At 44.1% G+C, this 18447-nt stretch overlaps 1 protein-coding gene across 1 annotated transcript; it reads right to left on the reverse strand.

Annotated features, from left to right (window-relative positions):
- Window positions 1-270: 270 nt before the first annotated feature.
- Window positions 271-15612, reverse strand: UCMA (upper zone of growth plate and cartilage matrix associated). The gene is made up of 5 exons (XM_082240190.1): window positions 14082-15612; window positions 13648-13716; window positions 13397-13492; window positions 4882-4980; window positions 271-1605 (listed from the first exon to the last, which is right to left on the reverse strand). Exons 1-5 carry the CDS (start codon window positions 14137-14139, stop codon window positions 1508-1510), a joined length of 420 nt encoding a protein of 139 aa, XP_082096316.1. The 5' UTR covers window positions 14140-15612; the 3' UTR covers window positions 271-1507.
- Window positions 15613-18447: the final 2835 nt, after the last annotated feature.

An 18447-nucleotide genomic window follows, 5' to 3' on the forward strand; every position in this document is an offset into this window, starting at 1 on the left:
GCTGCCCTCGAGCTCATCTGGTGGGGTGTGGGACTGCAGGGACTTGCAAAGAAGGAGGACATAAATTATGCACCTGAAAACAAATCTGTGTCTATTTTGCATAACAGAAAGATAACGGCTTTTACATTTTTCTTTCTGCAGAACCACGATGCAGGTTAAAGAATGCACCTCCGTCCAGAGAACCTCGCTGCATATAGAAAATGAGGATGTCAGGGAGAAGGCTAGGCTAGAGTTTGTAGGAGAAGTAATAAAGGTAAAGGGACCCCTGAGGTTGTGGCACTCATCTCGATTTAAAGGCCGAGGGAGCCGGCGTTTGTCCGCAGACAGTTTTTTCGGGTCATGTGGCCAGCATGACTAAGTGAAACCAGAGCAGTGCACGGAAACGCCGTTTACCTTCCCGCCAAAGCGGTACCTATTTATCTACTTGCACTTTGAGGTGCTTTTGAACTGCTAGGCAGGCAGGAGCAGGGACCGAGCAACGGGAGCTCACCCCGTCGCGGGGATTCGACCTTTTGATCGGCAAGCCCAAGCGGCACCCACGTCCTCTAGGAGAAGTGATAAGTCACTTTCAATATTTCATTTGAATCCTAAGTTAATCTTGCCACCAGTATGTGAAGTGCAAAACTAAAGATACCTCACACCCTGAATCGTAAAATCTTTAACTGGCCGCAACTCTAGTGGTGTAGTTGGAGTGCTGGACCTGGGAAAATCCTGGGGAACCATGGAATTCAGCCTAGCCTGTGAAGATAAGAGGGGAAGAACCATACAGGCCACCTTGAGGAAAGGCAGGAAATAAATGTAATAGTAAATATATAAACTAAGAAAAGTGATTGCAAGAGGCTAATATATTTTTAATAAACAAATACAATGTTCTTTGCTACATATTCTAAAATCATTTGAAACAGATACAGCACAAGCTGGCATTGGGGTTTTTTTTTCCAATGCCCCTATCAAAATACAGTGCTTATTTTATGCATTTGCTCTAATATAAAGTTTGGTCGACCTTTTTTGGCCCAAGACCACATGCAGCCTTGACCAGCCCAGGGCTGCAAGCAACAGTGGCCCCTCCACATTCCAGGCACACACTTGCAGGACACACACCCAAAGCAGATCAGCAGGGGCGGAGGGGTTAGCGTCAGGCTGGTGACTGAGGAGGTGGTTAGTCTTCCTGCCAGGGGGCTGGACTAAGCAGGGGTTTCGCTTCCCTTTGCTCCCTTGTTCAGATAGGCACAGGTCTAAAAGATCCCCTTTTGCCCGCAGCGATTTGGCCTTTGCTCCAAGGACTGGAGGTGGTGGCGTACCAGCGCTTCATGATACAAAGCAAAGCAGCACCTATGAGCCAACTCGATACTAGCTGAAGCCCTGGTGAAACAGGTTCCATGGAGAGGGGATCAGTCATGCTTCCATGACTTCATCTATCTTGCCTTGCTGGCAGTCCTGCCACTCGCACGCTCAGCAGGGATTTCCCATTTTCATTGTTTTGTGTTCCCCGCTCTTCCTTTCTGCCCTAGACAATGTGCCGGTTATATAGGTACGGTGGGTAGAGACCGTCATAATGGTACTGGCGCCATTGCTCAATCTGCTCTCGGCTTCTCTCATCCTGCTCTGTAGAGGGAAGAGAAGTAAAATTAAATCATTGGTGGTGAACATGACCCACGTTCTGGTTTGGTTAGGTTTGCTTGTTGCTTGTTCACCTCAGGGGGAAACTCCTTTTGTATATTTATAAAACTGTCTACAAGAGAGGATCCATGACAATTCAATGGGGGGGGGGTTGTAGAGAGGGGAAGTTAGGAGTCGGTGGGGGGGTGGAACAGTTGGGGATCCGTGAAAATTTCCGGCAGAGTGGAGGTCACAAAGCCTGCTGCCTCCTATGCTAATGGTGCCTCTTCTCTTAGCAGACATTGTCTGGATTTTATCTAGGACCTTTTTATAGTAAATCCCCATACAGGGTCTACAAAGATGTACTTTGTTTTCCAACAGAGATAGACCTAATCTTTATTCTAACTGAAATGGAATTTCTGATCTCTGATATTTAGCATCCTTGCAGTACTCATCATGTAAGAAAATAACTCCTAATAGGGCCTAAGACATTTTGTAGGTCAATTAAAGTGTCATAGGTTCCGAATCTATTAATATTTGTGAGTCTATAAATTAAATATCTAATATTTTCAATATTTCTGTATGACTGGGTAGGGTCACAATAGAAGATTAAAAGTTATTTCTTACTCCTTACAGAAATATATTAATTGGAAAAGAAAATATATTAATTGGAAAAGAAAAAAGATACAAAATATTGCCAGTGGTATGTTTTGTTTTGTTTTTTCTAAATGAAATCTTGCAGCTTTTAAACATACATTATTTGTAGGTCTTCAAACCAACGAGGCTCTTCATTATTTATGATTTCCTGGTCTTCCAATTTTGAGATTTTACATTAATTATCTTTAACTATTGTATACCAAGTTAAAACTACCCTTTTCAATAAGGACAGCAGACATTACAATTTGATGTGCATGCTCTCATCTTCTAAGGTTTGCATATCCAATTCCTGCCCTGCTTACATCTGAGGAGACAAGCAGAGGAATGTGCCGCTTAAGAAGTAAAAACTGAGGGTAAGATGAATCTCCCCTTTTCCAGCTTCAGAATATCTAGAAATCTGGCAGTATCAGCGTATGTCAAGAGTATCCACCATTACAGGGAAAGGGCAGCTCTGGAAAAATATCTGGATGTACTGACACACCAGGCAGGCACGCTTGATGCAAAGAGCAGCATTCAGCTGGGGCTGCACTTGGAATTCCAGAGAACAAAATTTGATGGAAAACTTCCTCCCATATTTGCATTTCCTGCCAAATGTGGAAATGGTAGGAAATGATGTGGTGGTTAAAAGCAACATGATTTACTAGGTAGGGGAAAATATGTATAGGAAGAAGTACTTTCATTTGTGGCTGAGGAGCAAGCAAAGCACAAGGCAACAATTCAGACGGATTTTTTTACTCTCTTTGGGGTTTCTGAAGCCCCTCCGTGTTATGCTAGAAACCATGATGTAACTTGTATTTCTTGAGGAACTGTTACTACATTAAATTAAATCAGAATCCAAAAAACCACACAGCCCTGCTTAGTTCTTTGCAATGAAGAAGGTTTGGACTAAGTTCCTCAACATGCTGCACAACATATTACCGTACTTTTGAAACGGAGGGAAGTTTCCAAAGCAGATAATGGGACCGGGTCGTTTAAAGGAAGTCAGCCAAAAATCACCCTTGGGAATGATATGTTGGACTTGTGTTAAAAAGAGTGAGTCGGCTGAATTTAATTCTCCCATTTTAACAAGAAGCTTAAATGTATCTGGCTACTCAGCTTCATCCAAGTGGCAGTTGTCCACCCACCACCCTCTCAATCAACTTACTGCGCCCCCCCCCAATTGAGAGCTAGTTATCTAATACCCCCCTGGGCTCAGAGGGGGCTTGCCTCCTTCAAAGAAGTGGGGATCCCCTCTCACAGCTAAACTCCGGTCAAGAGGACTGTGGTTAAGCTGTGTCCTGTCCACATCCTCAAATCCATCTCAAAAGGTGGAACTAGATGGTGCGTTGGGGATTTCACCAGGATTTGTTTTAGCTACACAGGCATCTCTGGCTTGTTGAGTACCTCACGTTTGGGGGTTTTGCTTTCCCACTAGGTTTCCTATGCATTTAAAAACAACTGTGAGGCCTTCAGTCAGTGCTGAGCACCAACCAAGATGGAACTGATAGCATGATTTTTATCATACCCTCCAACGTTTCTCAGATGAAAATAGGGACATTCTATTCTACATCAGAACCACTGCCTGAGCATTTTCTCCTGGTCAAGTACAAAAGTTATTAGAAGAAACACACAAGACTGCAGTATTTTAAGCACAGAAATCTTTGAACTTATGAAGTGCATTTAGGGAAGCCAGAGGGGGGGAAAGGAAACCCCAAATCAATAAATCCAACTAACTAGCAGTTGTACTGATGTAGAATTGAATGTACTTATTTTCATCAGGGGAATGTTGGAGGGCTTGTGCTATGCTGGGGCAGGAAATGCAAAGCATTTTGTTATGGGGCCTGAAAAAGGGCTACGTTCAGATGACAGTATTGGAAAATTCCATCCAAATACTTGTTTTGAAAGGGAATTGGATCAGAGCTGCCACACCTGCCTGGCTGACAAAGTGGCTACCAGCCTCTGCACAGGATCCGGGGACCCAACGGCTCTTGAGCAGCGTGTGCCACAGTTTAGAAAGATCATTTCCATATTTAGTACACGTTTCCCAAACTGTTTCTGCCTCCCTCTGAATATGCTTTCAGGGTTTGCTTTTTTAAAAAAATATTCAATACATGCTTGTCCTCTGCTGAACGACGCTCACAAAATCAGAACAATTGGCAACCTGAGACAAGAAGGAGTTTGTTGTGTGTGTCCTAGTGGTATTAAGTAACTCACATGTTAAGAACAATTCTCTTCAAAACTACAGATAGGATCTCATGAAATGGAGACTTTTGCAACAGTATCCTGAAAGCAAAGAAAGTTCTCTTTCTTAACATCACTTGCATTTCACAAGAAACCTTCTGTCGTCACTGCAAGCCAGAATTCACAAGCTAAGGAAGACTCCATGAGGTTTTTATTTAGGGCACAGGTGGTTCAACTGCAGCCATCCAGACTTGGCCAGAGGTTCATCACCTCTGCTTTAAAGGGTACAGTGGCACTTCCCCAAACCTTGCTGTTCTCCATTGTCCCCCGCAGATTGCGAGGATATCAGCACATGCATTTTTCTACATTGTGGCGTGTGGCGCTTGCAGTGATCAAGTGTGCACCCAAAGCATGGAAAACACATGACACCCCTTTTGCTTCTGTGGCTAAACCCTGAGGTCTTACCATCACGCTCTTCCTCAACAAAGTTCTCAAACTCGTTCCTCTGCTCCTCATAGTATTCCCTCCTTTGTTCGTCAGCAGCCAGCATCTGGCGGGTCTCGGCTGTATTGGAAGATGAGCAGAGTATTAGCCAGCAGGCCTGAAAAGGGACTGGGGGATGCTTTGCTCTTGTTGCACTGAGCCACTTCAATATAAATGTCCTATAAATCTCCCTTAACTGTAAGCCTTCGAGTGCTTAACTATAGAGCAAGAATGGAAAGCCTGCAGCTCACATGCCACCTGCAAGTCTCGAAATGCTTTTCTATTTTAAAACAGAAAAATAACATTTATTAATGCTATCCAATTATTGGATTAACCCCAACTATTTAAGAGTTAATCCAGCTAAAAAGGAGTGCAAAAGCCCACCCCTTGAAGTAGCAAGAATTAACGTGTTTTTTAGACTAAATAGGCAAAAAGAATCCAAACTGGTGATGTTTTGTAGCCTCAAAATTAGTCACTTTATTTTGCTTGCAGCAAGCAGCTAGTCTGCATTATTCACTTTCATCTTCATGAGGTTCTTGGTCTGCAAAATCTTCTGTACCCTTGTGCTCTGTTATCAACATAATTTGCTCTGGGCTGTGGGGGGGGGGGTAATCTGAGTGAGTCCGGGGTGTGAGTGGTTCCACTCTGAGTCAGGGACTTAGCACTGGGTGGCCTTTTGGTGCCTCTGGTGGTGATTCTGTGAGTTTGGAATACCTGCACTTGAGGAAATCTACCCATGCCCTTCATCTCCCCATCATTAACAGAAAGTGCAATTAACAACAGAAAAGTTCACTGCTGTTCGATATTCTAAGGTCTTTGTTTCTTTGGCTGCCTGCTGCCCCACAGAAAACACCCCATGTGTAGAAAAGTAGCATCTCAGGGAGAAAAGTTCAGCCTAACCTCCCCAAGTCCCTGATAATGCTGGGTGCTGTTGTGCTTTTAAGTAAAAAGAGTGGGGAATAATAAACCCACAAACCCATAACTGCATTCTGCAGTAGTACAGTCCAGAAAAAGCTTTACCACTGGATTCTATAGATTGCATAAGATGCCCAACGGAGAGACACACCTCTGCTCTGAGTGAGGTTCTCAGAAGAGGGAATGGAAACTTTCCTCTCTTGCTAGCCTGCACTATCTTGTAGGAAGATCCTACTAGATGAGGGTGAGGATTTCTGACCTGTCCAAGGCACTGCACCCAGCTGCACCACTCAGCTGCTCTTAATCAAGGAAGTCAAAAGTATTCAAAAGGAGAACGAACACTGTTTCAGGGATCCTGTGTAAGACGGCTGGATGGCGCCTGGTGTGCCTCCTTCCAGCAACTCCTGCAGCCCAGCTGGTGCCAGAAGACTTGCTCTGTTTTCCTTTGGACCCCACCAGAGAGGCTGAAAGGGGGGTTTTGTCGACTGGGCTGTCAGTGTTTGTAAAAAGCAAAAAAAGAAGGGAAGGGTTCTGACCTCCCTTTATCTTCTCAGCCTCCTTGTCGGCACAAAAAGAGTCCACGGGAATATCTTTGCAGAGTTTTATTCTTAAAAGTCCTTGTGCAAAACACGACTGAATAACTATACACACCAGCACCAACCAACCCAAACACCAGCCACAGCCCAAACTAACATTTCTCACTTATATATACAACTTGGTGCAGACCGCTGAGTCATGCTGACCCAGCTTTATTCGCATTAAAGAAACAGCGGCCATTTTAGCCGGGACACCCCTTCTGTTTCTTAAATGTGAAAAACCCCAACAGAAACAATACATTACAACAATACAACAATACATTATATACATAAACCCAGTTTTGTCATCAATTCATTATGGCATGTTGCTGGCAAAGGCTTGGTAAACAAATCAGCAATATTATCTTGTGACTGACAATACTCCAGTTTGATTACCTCATTCTGTACACAATCTCTCACATTCGCATGACGGATAGCAATATGTTTTGATGCGGATTTCATTATTTCCGAGCCCGCTAATGCAATGCACGATTGGCTATCTTCATACACTTGGATAGGCAAATCTACTTTACAATCTAGATCTTTTAGTATCTGTATAAACCACATGATTTCATTGCATGCTAGCGACAGGCTCCCATATTCTGCCTCACAGGATGAGGTCGCAACAAATCCTTGTTTCTTTGACCTCCACCCAATTATGGAATTGGCAAACATCATAACCATTCCACTTGTAGATTTTCTAGTAGCTACACAGCTTCCCCAGTCCGCATCAACAAATACTTCTAGTTTTTAATCTTGTGTACTAGATATCTTTAAACATACATTTAATGTCCCCTTTAGATATCTGATAAGCCTTTTCAAAGCACACCAATCAGCAGTACTGGGTTTAGATACACATTGGCTCAGAACATTTGTAGCACATGCAATGTCTGGCCTTGACCACTGGCTTAAATACAACAGTGATCCTATTTTTGAGTGATACAACTCAGGCTGATCAAATTCATCATCACACACTGTCTTTGGGAAATCTGGTGTCATGGGAGTCTGAACTGGCTTGCAGTTTTCCATGCCAAACTGCTCTATTAAATGAAGAATTTTCTCTTTCTGGCTCAATAGGAAGCTTCCATCAGCTTCCTGCCTTACTTCTACTCCCAAGTAATTGCTTACAGGCCCTAAGGCTTTAAGCTTAAACCTCTTTTCCAGTTGGCTTGTGAGCTTCTGGATCTCATCTGTGGAACTCCCTGCCACAAGCAAATCATCAACAAAGACTAAGAGCATTAGATATTTGTTGCCTGTCCCCTTGGTGTACAAGCATGGATCAGCCACACTCCTTTTAAAACCAAGTTTTACAAGGACTTCATTTAAACACTGGTTCCAACACCTTCCACTTTGTTTGAGACCGTAAACAGCCTTTTTCAAACGCCAGACTGCACCATTCTCCTCTTCAAACCCAGGGGGTTGTCTCATTAACACTTCATGGTCTAAATTTGCATGCAGATATGCAGCATCAACATCAAAATGGTGCACTGCTAGTTGTCTTACAGCAGCAATGGAAAGCATTAAACGAAAAGTTTCACTCTTTACCGTGGGAGAAAACACTTCATCATAACTCTCCCCTTTAATCTGAGTGAACCCTCTGGCTACTAGTCTGGCTCGAAAACGTGGTTCCCCAGATGCAAGGGTCTTCCTTTTGTAAACCCACTTGCATGACACCACTCTGCCACCAGGTGGCGGCATTATGACCTCAAACACTTTGTTACGTTTAAAAGAGTCCATTTCTTCTTTCATAGCTTGTTCCCACAAAGCACGTTCCCCAGGGGGTAAGTCTAAGACTTCATTATAACTTTGTGGTTCCACACAACTCACATTGCATACTCTCACTCCTCCTATGGTCAAACGTTGAGGAGGTACACCCTTGTTTGAACGCTGGGAGCGTCTAGGCACAACTACTTCTTCTTCCCCCCTTATCTCTGGCTCTTCTTCCTCTTCCTCTGGAGAAGTATTATCTATTGCCACATCTTTTGGGGAAATCTGTTCCTCCTCCTCCTCATTCTGCTCCTGTGTTGCCAATGGCTGAGGAGGAGCCTCTTCTCTTACTTGCAGGGGCAGTAGGCAGTCAGGGTTGGCATGGATCGCAGTCCATCTGTCCTGGTCAGCGAAGTCTGCACTTCGTGACAGAACCACGCGTCCTGGGCGTAAATTGAAACGCCACCCTTTGCCATAAGACTGGTATCCCACAAACCGCAGTTTCTGCGCTCTAGCGCCCCCTTTCTGGCGCTGAGCTTTGGGAATGTTTACATGTGCCCAAGAACCCCAATTATGGAGCATTGTCCACTCTGGTTCTTTACCAAACAACACACGATATGGAATATCTTTTATGGAGCTAGACCAGGTTCTATTAATCAAAAAGTTCGCGGTCAGAAAAGCCTCACCCCACAGCCTATGGTTGTGACCTAATCCTGCATCCATTAGCAGGCAGTCCTTTACTGACTGTATCACAGCCCCACGTCTTTCACACAGACCATTTTCAGCAGGGCTATAAGGGTTAGTCAAACGATGGGTGATCCCCTTACGTCGCAACCATGCCCCAAATTGTTTGTTCAGAAATTCTCCGCCCCTATCTGTTTGCAGCTGCACAACAGGCCGAGCGAAGAGCTTTTCAGCTTGGGCAACCCATTCTCTGAATGTGGGGAAACACTCAGATTTCTGCTTTAACAAAAACAGCCAACTAAAACGTGATTTGTCATCTATTACCAGAAAAGCATATCTGGCGCCCCCTTCAGTCTTCTGTGGAAAAGGGCCTATCACGTCACAATGGACAAGTTCTAAAACCTCTTTAGATACTCTGTCGCTTTTAGAAGCCACAGGCTTCCTCTTAGATTTGGCCATTTTACATACATTGCAATCTAGGAAACAGTTACAGCTATTTACTTTTAGGTTCTTGCACACCTTTTGCATTTCTGAAAGCACACGGAAATTGGCGTGACCCAGTTTTCTGTGCAGTTCATGTACACACCCCTTATGAACTGGCAAATTATCCTGAACCACCTGGGCTGCTTTAACAGGCTTGTCCTGCATTACATATAACCCATTTTCCATCTTTGCATGGCCACATACCTGAGTTCCATTCTTTATCAGACAGCCATCCTGCATGAACTTAACACTATACCCTGCTTTAATCAAACAGCTTATAGACAGTAAACAATAGTCCAAACTGCTGACAAACAGAGTCTCTGGTAGATTAGTGTTCAAGCACTGCAGGAAACATGTTCCCTGGCCATCAGTCTTGCTTCTACGACCATCAGCAAGATAAATTGAGTCTTTTCCATCAGCTGGCTTCTCCAGGGTCTTAAAGTCCTCCCGACTGTTGCAGATAATCCTGCTGCTGCCAGAGTCCAGCAACCATGTTCCTCGAGGTATCTTCCTCTCCTCTCGAGAAAATGCAGACACAAACTGAGCAGAACGCGTGTTCTTCTTTCCTGAAGAGAACCCCTTCTGCTTATGTTTCTGCGTCGATTGCTGTCTCTGCTCCACGTCGTCTCCTGGAAGTCTTGCCCTGCATTGACGTTGGAGATGCCCAGGTTGGTTGCATCTATAGCACCTCCTCACCGCCATGGCCAAGTCCAAACCTTGGCGTTGCTCCATTGGCAGATTCTGCTGCTGGCCCCCTTTGCTGTAACTCCTCCGCTCTTGGAGTTTAGCCTGTCTATCTGACCTTCTTTCTGCTTCTTCGGTCAATCTGCCAACCACATACTCAAGGGTCAGATTTCGGGGATGCATACTCTCCATGCTGTTAATCACAGGCAACCAGCTTTCAGGCAAACTTGAAAGGATAATGTAGGTTTGGTCAGTCTCATCATAACGCTTACCTCTCTGTTGTAGTTGAAGAAACAGAGATTTCAGCGTTTGAAGATGAGTTGCCAAACTCTCACCTTCTTTCATAACAGTCCTGAACAGCCTTCTGGTCAGAGAAATTATAGTTCCAGCAGTTTCTCTGACATGCATTGCCCTTAATAAATTCCAGCACTCAAACGCTGTGCTGGCATTTGCTACATGCAATAACTGAGAGTTGCTCAAACACAGCATAATTTGGGCACGGGCCCTTTCATCCAGCTGTTTTTTCTCAGCAGAGTCCCGTCTCAAAACCTCAGTTTCAACACAGTCCCATAGTCCATCTCTCCTTAACAACTGCTGCATTTTAATTGACCAACTCAGCCAGTTGTTTTCTGAGAGAAGTTCAAAAGGGATGCCTCCCCCAATATTTACAACTTGGGAAGACTGGAAATCTGCCATCTCTGCTGGTGCTTGCTGAGCCCCTTCTGTAGGGCCTCCAGCAATCTCTCCTGACTCTCTCTTTAGAGTCCGACTGGACAGTCCTGGCTGGCACTCACCGGCTTCTAGCTGCTGCCTCTGTTGACCCTCAGGTCCCGCCTGGCTCTGCAACTGGTGTAGCCGCTCTGTGAGTCGCCTACTGTGGTCCTCTAGCAGTTCAAACTGTTCCAGTAGCCGACGCTGAGTGCTTTCCTGATCCTCAGATCCTAGCCGCTCCAGCGTCACTGCAGACAGTTACAGCTTGCCACCAACTGCTCCAACGCACAGCCACTGTCTCCGTACACCACCAGGACTCACCAGCTCCTTGCTGAAATGCTGTTAGTCGTTTTGCACTCTGCACATGCTCAGAAACACTGGGCCCATAACCTGTCAGTGTTTGTAAAAAGCAAAAAAAGAAGGAAAGGGTTCTGACCTCCCTTTATCTTCTCAGCCTCCTTGTCGGCACAAAAAGAGTCCACGAGAATATCCTTGCAGAGTTTTATTCTTAAAAGTCCTTGTGCAAAACACGACTGAATAACTATACACACCAGCACCAACCAACCCAAACACCAGCCACAGCCCAAACTAACATTTCTCACTTATATATGCAACTTGGTGCAGACCGCTGAGTCATGCTGACCCAGCTTTATTCGCATTAAAGAAACAGCGGCCATTTTAGCCGGGACATGGGCAGCCCAGGACCTCCATACAGCCCAGGCTTGCGCCCCAGAAAGGTCACTTGGGTCTTGCAAATGCAGCAAAAAGAATGCGGGAGGCAGCAGGTACAAGTTATCTGTCTCTGCAGCCACAGAGGGTGCTGTGATTCTCCAGCAGTTTGGTTTCAGCCCTGGAGGCACGCTCCATTAACTCTTGATGGGTGCCAAGAAGCAAGGATCCTGTGTATTTTTTGTTGTTCAGTTTAAGTATTATGGGTTGTTGAGTTGAGGGTAGCAAGCAGTGGCGGAGGGATGCCAATAAAGGAATTCTGACTTTGGAAAGGCATGCGACACATTGGATCAACCACGTTTGGCTTTTGTTTCCTGCATTTTAAGTGCTCCATCAATGTGATGCACAATGTGATCACAATGTGATGTCTTTATTATTGTCTCAGTCAAGTTCTATGTTGAGAGGGGTCATGTTTGGTGGTCACTTCCAGCTGTTAAATGTCCTGGGAGTGGTGAGAAAATGAAATGCAGGAGGGGCCGTCCTCAGAGTGGGTGCCAACTCTATCCTTTGTGTGCAAGTCTGGCTGCTTGCCCCAAACGCTCCAGGCATGTTTTTGCCTGCTAGCCCTGGGAAAGTGCTGCACACAACTCCCTTTGTGTTGTTAAGCTAATGACAAAAACTGCAGGAGTCAGGGATGCAAAATGCTGCCTGCCCAGGGGTGACAAATCAGTTTGAGCCAGCCCTGGTTTCTAGAAGGCAAGATCAATCGCTGACAGTACTTTTTAAATAATTACTTTAAATGAAGTCAGGTGTGCATTTCTATGAATGCTGTTTAGGGTTCTACCAAGGGGGGCTGAATCTGGTCTTGCAGGGCCTGCCCACCCCAGATTTCTGGTGTGCTTGCAGCTGTCTTCCCATTTAATCTGCATAGTCCACATGACTATCAAACAGCACCAATCTCAGTGCTTTTCCCCCTCTGTAAAATCAGGTTTTCCCAAAACAGAGATAATCTAGTAAATTGGGGTGATCAGTCATCATTTCCTGTCACTCCCCTTTCCACACCCACTACTTCTGAATATGTGCGTGTAACTATTTCCTGCACACTCTTGAATTATGGAGTCTAGTTATAGACATATTGGTTCTGCACATTTTTGCAGAACCAGTAAAGTGCACAAGCAACTTTTCAATTGCCTGGCTGCATGCTTTTGCATACGACTTGGGTCAGATTTTTTCTTAAGAATGCAAGGGACACGCAAAGCTGTCTGCGCACACCCTGTCAGTACTCAACTGGCGTAACAGATTAGAAGGCAACAGATTAAAAGGCAGGGACAAACACAAAAAGGCCAAAGTTGCTCCCCATATACAAAGACAAATTCAAATACTTTTATCTGTGGACTACTCTGGTCTAATTCCAATGAGGGCAAAGAGAATTAACAGCCAAATAACGTCTGAATGTGGCCAAGCCTGTGCTTGTTCAGCTTCTTCCCTAAAGTGCAGAAGGAGACAGAGCAGGTCTCTGCATTGCACTCAGGTATCTTGAGTTCACCAGGATGCCCTGCACCTCCCACTCTGTCCCCCAATGGACCACCATGTGGTTTAAACTAATTAAGAAACATCTCATACTTTCAAATACATTTCAGTTTCCAAACAACAACTTAGCTAATTTAGAAATGCAGCCAATAAATATGCGTATTAAGAAATTAAATGAAAATCCCCAGCTACAAAGAGTTTTTCAAGTACTGACTTACACAAGCAAACTTTCTTATTTTTTCTTCCTGCTGCCTTCTACTATCACTCCTCCGCACCCATGTGCCAGTCTTTGACATCCCACTGCCTATTACTCTAGAGTAGTCGTATTCAATCAGATAAATGGATAGTGGTGACCACTGCATACATGTGTGTTTCGATATGAAAATCGAAGAGTAAGGAGCCTGTTCTAATCTTCACTGATCAGTTAATAAATATTTCACAGCGTGGCAGACAATTTAGGAATGTGCCCAAAAAACAAGAGATTAAAGGAACATTAAATAAATCACAGCTTTCCGTAAACAGCTTCCAAACAGTCTCACCATTGAGCTCGTCTCTGGACTTGGTAGATCTTTTGCCTCTTTTCTTGAAAAAGTTAGAGGCATCTGATTCCTTCATGAAGACTCCCTTTTTAACACCTGGAAGTAGAAAAATAAGGGAGCCTGACCACTGGTGAGAAATGGGTGGGGGTTATTCATTTTCAAAAATGTTTAAAGTAAATATGTGTCTTGTTTATATTGTCTTATCCCTTTCCAAAGCCAGTTAATTAATAAAATTGAATCTCCCCACTTACTTTCCTTGCTGAGTTCTCCAGCTGCTGCTTTCTTGGACTCCACAGCCACGGCACCACCTTCTTCAAGAACTAGAGAAGGTGAAGTATAAACCCAGTTTTGGATTTAGTGAGAGTAAGTACAGAATCTTGGAGAAAATCACAGATGATTTTTTAAAACTGTTACCTGCTATATTATAACATGGCAAAGATAATTGTTCTTCTTAACATGCCTTGGATAGCAAATGCACTAAGGTTTAGTCTATATCCTGGACATAGCTTAAAAGCAGTATTGCTGATGTAGTAGCTAGAAACTGAATATCTTTTAGCATTTGGTGATTTGATGGGAAAACTACAGTCTCATCCCATTAAACCGACAAATACTGCCATTTGTTGCCCTATTATTCCTTGCTGAAATTCAGCCTTTCCTTGTAGTTATTATTGCAAATAATACATACCAATCAGAAGCACTAAAGCCATGAGGCAGGAACGGAAAAGCACTTGCTTCCACTTCATCTTTGCTGTGTTCCAGCCGGCACAGTAATGAATGTCACAGCGACTTTTGCACACAGAAAAAAGAATAAAAAGAGTCCTGTTCTCTTTCTAGGAAATGAAGCAGAAAGTGATGCTCTTCCCTGAGGGGGGGGAGAGAGAGAGGAGGAACCTGGGATGGCGCCTGACGTGGGAGCTCCTGCCTTGGCTGCAGAGACAGGTTCAAGGGAGCATGGAAAACTCAGCATAGGAACAAGTGTGAAGCAAACATGCTGGCTCTGAGACACACACCCAGCGGGGAATGAGTTGTGAACAGCCAGGCAAAGTGGGGAGACTCATGGAAACCAGACATATTATTTGCAAAAATGGTGACGAGGAAGTAGAGATTTAAGCAAGAAACAGTCTGACTGCTGAAGAGCACCTGGGTGGCAAGGGTAGTAGCAGCTGCAACTTCAGGGTGGTGGCAGAGCTAATATATGTGTCTGATTGCATCTAGGTTTCAGTTGCAACTGAATTCACTATGTGAGGAACCTTGTGCATCAGACCAAAGGACCACCAAATCCAGTACTCTGCTTCCAACTGTTTCCAGTAGTGACCAGCAGGGCATGAAGGTAACATCTTTCCCTCTCCCCCACCCCATCACATCTCTGAACTTGTGCCTAAGGCAAAAAGTAGGTACTAGGCACAGTTGCTGAAAAAAACACATCTGGTGAATGGAAAAGTAAGTTATTGAGTTTCATGAGCTCACTATTTTCAGGAAGAAGGTGGACGGGATAGAGCCTTACCACAGTTTAGTACAATCAGGATACACTTTCTTGGAGGAGGCAAACAACAGAGGCTGGGTGTAAATGTCTGTCCCATATGGATGATGATGCTGATGATGCTTTGCTAATGAGTCTTTATGAAGACCTGATTCCTTTTTTGATGGAGTAATGTAGATGGTGCTGGAGGAGACTCTTGAGAGTCCCATAGACTGCAAGAAGATCAAACCTCTCCATTCTTAAGGAAATCAGCCCTGAGTGCTCACTGGAAGGACAGATTCTGAAGCTTAGGCTCCAGTACTTTGGCTACCTCATGAGAAGAGAAGACTCCCTGGAAAAGACCCTGATGTTGGGAAAGATTGAGGGGACGACAGAGGACAAGATGTCTGGACAGTGTTCTCACAGCTACTAATATGAGTTTGACCAAACTGCAGGAGGCAGTGGAAGACAGGAGTGCCTGGCGTGTTCTGGTCCTTGGGGTCACAAAGAGTCGGAAACAACTAAATGACTAAACAACAGCAACAAAATCACATTGTGATGTTAGTGCACTCTACCAATGCCATTTATTGAATGTTTCTTATTAAAATCTCCTCAACAGCTGACTTACTGGTGTCCAGGGTAGCAGGCTCTTGAATCAGGGCTGCCAACTTGAATAAATGATTTGGGTGGCAGGTATGCCCTGCCTCACATAATTAATCCCATGACACAGCATACACACACACCATTTGAATGGCAATGCCCATCAACCCTGGGGGACCCCTCAAATATTTGGGGGGGGCGCAAAGGGACCTTGACCCCTAGGAATTGGCTCCTATGCTTTAAATACCAGAAAGCCCACACGATGGGCTGCATTTATAGCTAACAGTTTCTTTGCCAAAAATGAATGTCGAGCTAACAGTTAAGTATCTTAACAGGAACAAGTGAGGTTGATGATGTTTCACTTGGACTAGAGAAACGTGTGTCCACTTGGACACTTTGCTCTCAGACAACTTGAGGGGGAAGACCTAAGCTCCATTTTCGGTGCCCTGAAAACAAAGCAACAAATATGTGTTCAAATCACATCTGTGGTGGTGAGAGTAAAATATGATAGAGAGTAAAAGATGAGAATAAAAGATGATAGACAGACAGACAGACAGACAGATGATGATAGATATAGATAGATAGATAGATAGATATTCCCTCCATGCAAGCTGTGGAATGAGCAACATTAAGCAATGAAATAAACTAATCAATCAATGATAAAGTAGCAGAGAAGCCAAACTGGGGCGGGGGGGGGAGAGACAGAGAGAGATCTAAGGAAATAAAAAATATCTTCACCTGGTGCCAAAAACAGTGTTCCATGCAGGTCCCCTGGGGGAGCATCCAATAACTGGGACACATAACAAAAAAGAATGCTGGATTTGATGAGGCTTTTTATCCATAAAGTAATTCCAGTGAAGATGAGAGTCTAATTCAGTGTCATCCATTCAAGTTTACTGTTTTAACAGAAAATAACCAAAAACTAGGGGACAGAGATTGGAGAAGGACTAGAATGGCAAGGCAGTCTAAAAGAGAAGATGTATCTGAATGCTGCAGAACTGAGGTGTAAACATTCATGTTCAAAACTACCACTTCAGTCCTGAAATGCCGCATTGGCAGCACCCAAGTTATGGAATGTACAGGAGTGCTTGAAAGTAAACACTGAGTTTGTTCTCCTGGCAGAGCAGCCTGTGAAGCGGATGAATGGGGGTTTATGCCCTGCATATGTCTTTGCCACTTCTGATGCTTCTACTACAAACAGCACATGATGTTCCTTCATGTACCACACAGGATACCATTAAGCTACTGAATGTGTCTAAGGATATTTCCCCCACACTGAACAAAAATTGACACACCTTCACAGCATTGTCGAGTTGGAAGGGACTCTGGGGATCATCTAGTCATTAACCTTGTTCCTCCTCTACTTGAGTGGCTCTTGGAACTATGTTGACTGTGTGGATCAGGATGGTTTTGCTTTCCTCGGAACAAATAAGGAAGCTATTCATCATGTTTTCATACCATATGGCCACTAAGTGGAAGAGCATTTGAGAGGCTTCTGATTAAAGCTGAAGTTGTCTTAGCGGCTGTGTTGCAACCACACACTGTATTCATGCATGAGGGAGAACCACACACCGCACCAAGGTTTTCATTGCAGCTGCTTGTCCCACTTGAAGAGGAAAGCAACTCTTCATTTTAAGCTTTAATTTAAAATGCTAAACAGCATTGCTTTCTCACCCTGTGATGGAGATTTCAAAGGCTCTTCTGCCTCGTCACTATTTTTCTCTGTTATTTTTGCTGTGGTCTGTTGTGTCATCTTAAAGTGCACATGGGTCCCCTGGTGATTCCCAAACCAGAGTTTACAGAGTTTATGCTGTAATGTGTGTCAGCTTCCAAATTATTATACACTTACAAACCTGTGAAGAATTGGGAGAACACAAGTGACCAAGCATCCAATGCTATGTATCTTACTTTAGCAGGAGCTACACCTCTCTTCAGTGAAGGATTCTGAAGGAAGATTTTATAGAGTGAGTGGCAGGACACAATGGAAGAATGCTTTTGCAACCTAAGAATGCTTTTGCAACCTTTTCTCATGATCTTAGCCAAAGTTCATATATTAATTATTCCCTCACATGGAGCAGCTCCATTGCTTCAGCCACATGGCAAGAGGAAATGAAGCAGCAACCAACAGACCATTCAGTTAGGACTTATTATTTTTATCATCATTAGTAGTAGTATACCACCCTTCCTCTGTAGATCTTATGGTGTTTATTTACTTGGTTGTGCAATTAAACTTGATGGCCTCATTATTTATTCTAGTTTTTGAACTAATAGTAATTTAAATTGGAACAAATAGGAAGTTACTGGGGTTCTATTGGTAAAACAGGATATGAAGATCTGTCTGTTTGTTGATAATGTGACACTTGCATTAACCCACCTGAAAAAATCATTTTCAATACTTTTTCAAATTTTCTCTCTCAATTCAGCTTAATTTCCAGTTACAAGACAAGACAAAACCATTTTGAATGGATGAGTGTTAATATAGAATAACCTATGGTAAATAGTATTTTTAAAGAAAAAAAAGGTAAAGGTAAAGGTACCCCTGCCCGTACGGGCCAGTCGTGTCCGACTCTAGGGTTGCGCGCTCATCTCGCTTAAGAGGCCGTGAGCCGGCACTGTCCGAAGACACTTCCCGGTCACGTGGCCAGCGTGACGAAGCTGCAGCTGGCGAGCTAGCACCAGCGCAGCACACGGAAACGCCGTATACCTTCCCACTATAAAGCGGTCCCTATTTATCTACTTGCACTTAAGAGTGCTTTCGAACTGCTAGGTGGGCAGGAGCTGGGACCGAACGACGGGAGCTCACCCCGCCACGGGGATTCGAACCGCCGACCATGCGATCGGCAAGTCCTAGGCACTGAGGTTTTACCCACATACTCTGCCCCAAATAATCTTTAGGCTGTAATTTTATATCATCTTTCCTGAAAAGGAGCCCTACTGAATCCAGTGGAGCTTATTTCTGAGTGAACGTGTATAGAATTGCACTGTAAACCAA

This window comes from Podarcis vaucheri (genome assembly GCF_965113315.1).
Source record: "Podarcis vaucheri genome assembly, chromosome: 10".
Taxonomy (NCBI): domain Eukaryota; kingdom Metazoa; phylum Chordata; class Lepidosauria; order Squamata; family Lacertidae; genus Podarcis; species Podarcis vaucheri.

Bases quoted from the DNA above. Each gene is read 5' to 3' on its own strand.
- UCMA (XM_082240190.1), bottom strand. From the start codon at position 14,139: ATGAAGTGGAAGCAAGTGCTTTTCCGTTCCTGCCTCATGGCTTTAGTG. The intron at 13,717-14,081 runs GTATGTATTATT...CACCTTCTCTAG, and splicing joins GGCTTTAGTGCTTCTGATTG to TTCTTGAAGAAGGTGGTGCC. The intron at 1,606-4,881 runs GTAAGACCTCAG...TTCCCTCTACAG, and splicing joins TGTTGAGGAAGAGCGTGATG to AGCAGGATGAGAGAAGCCGA.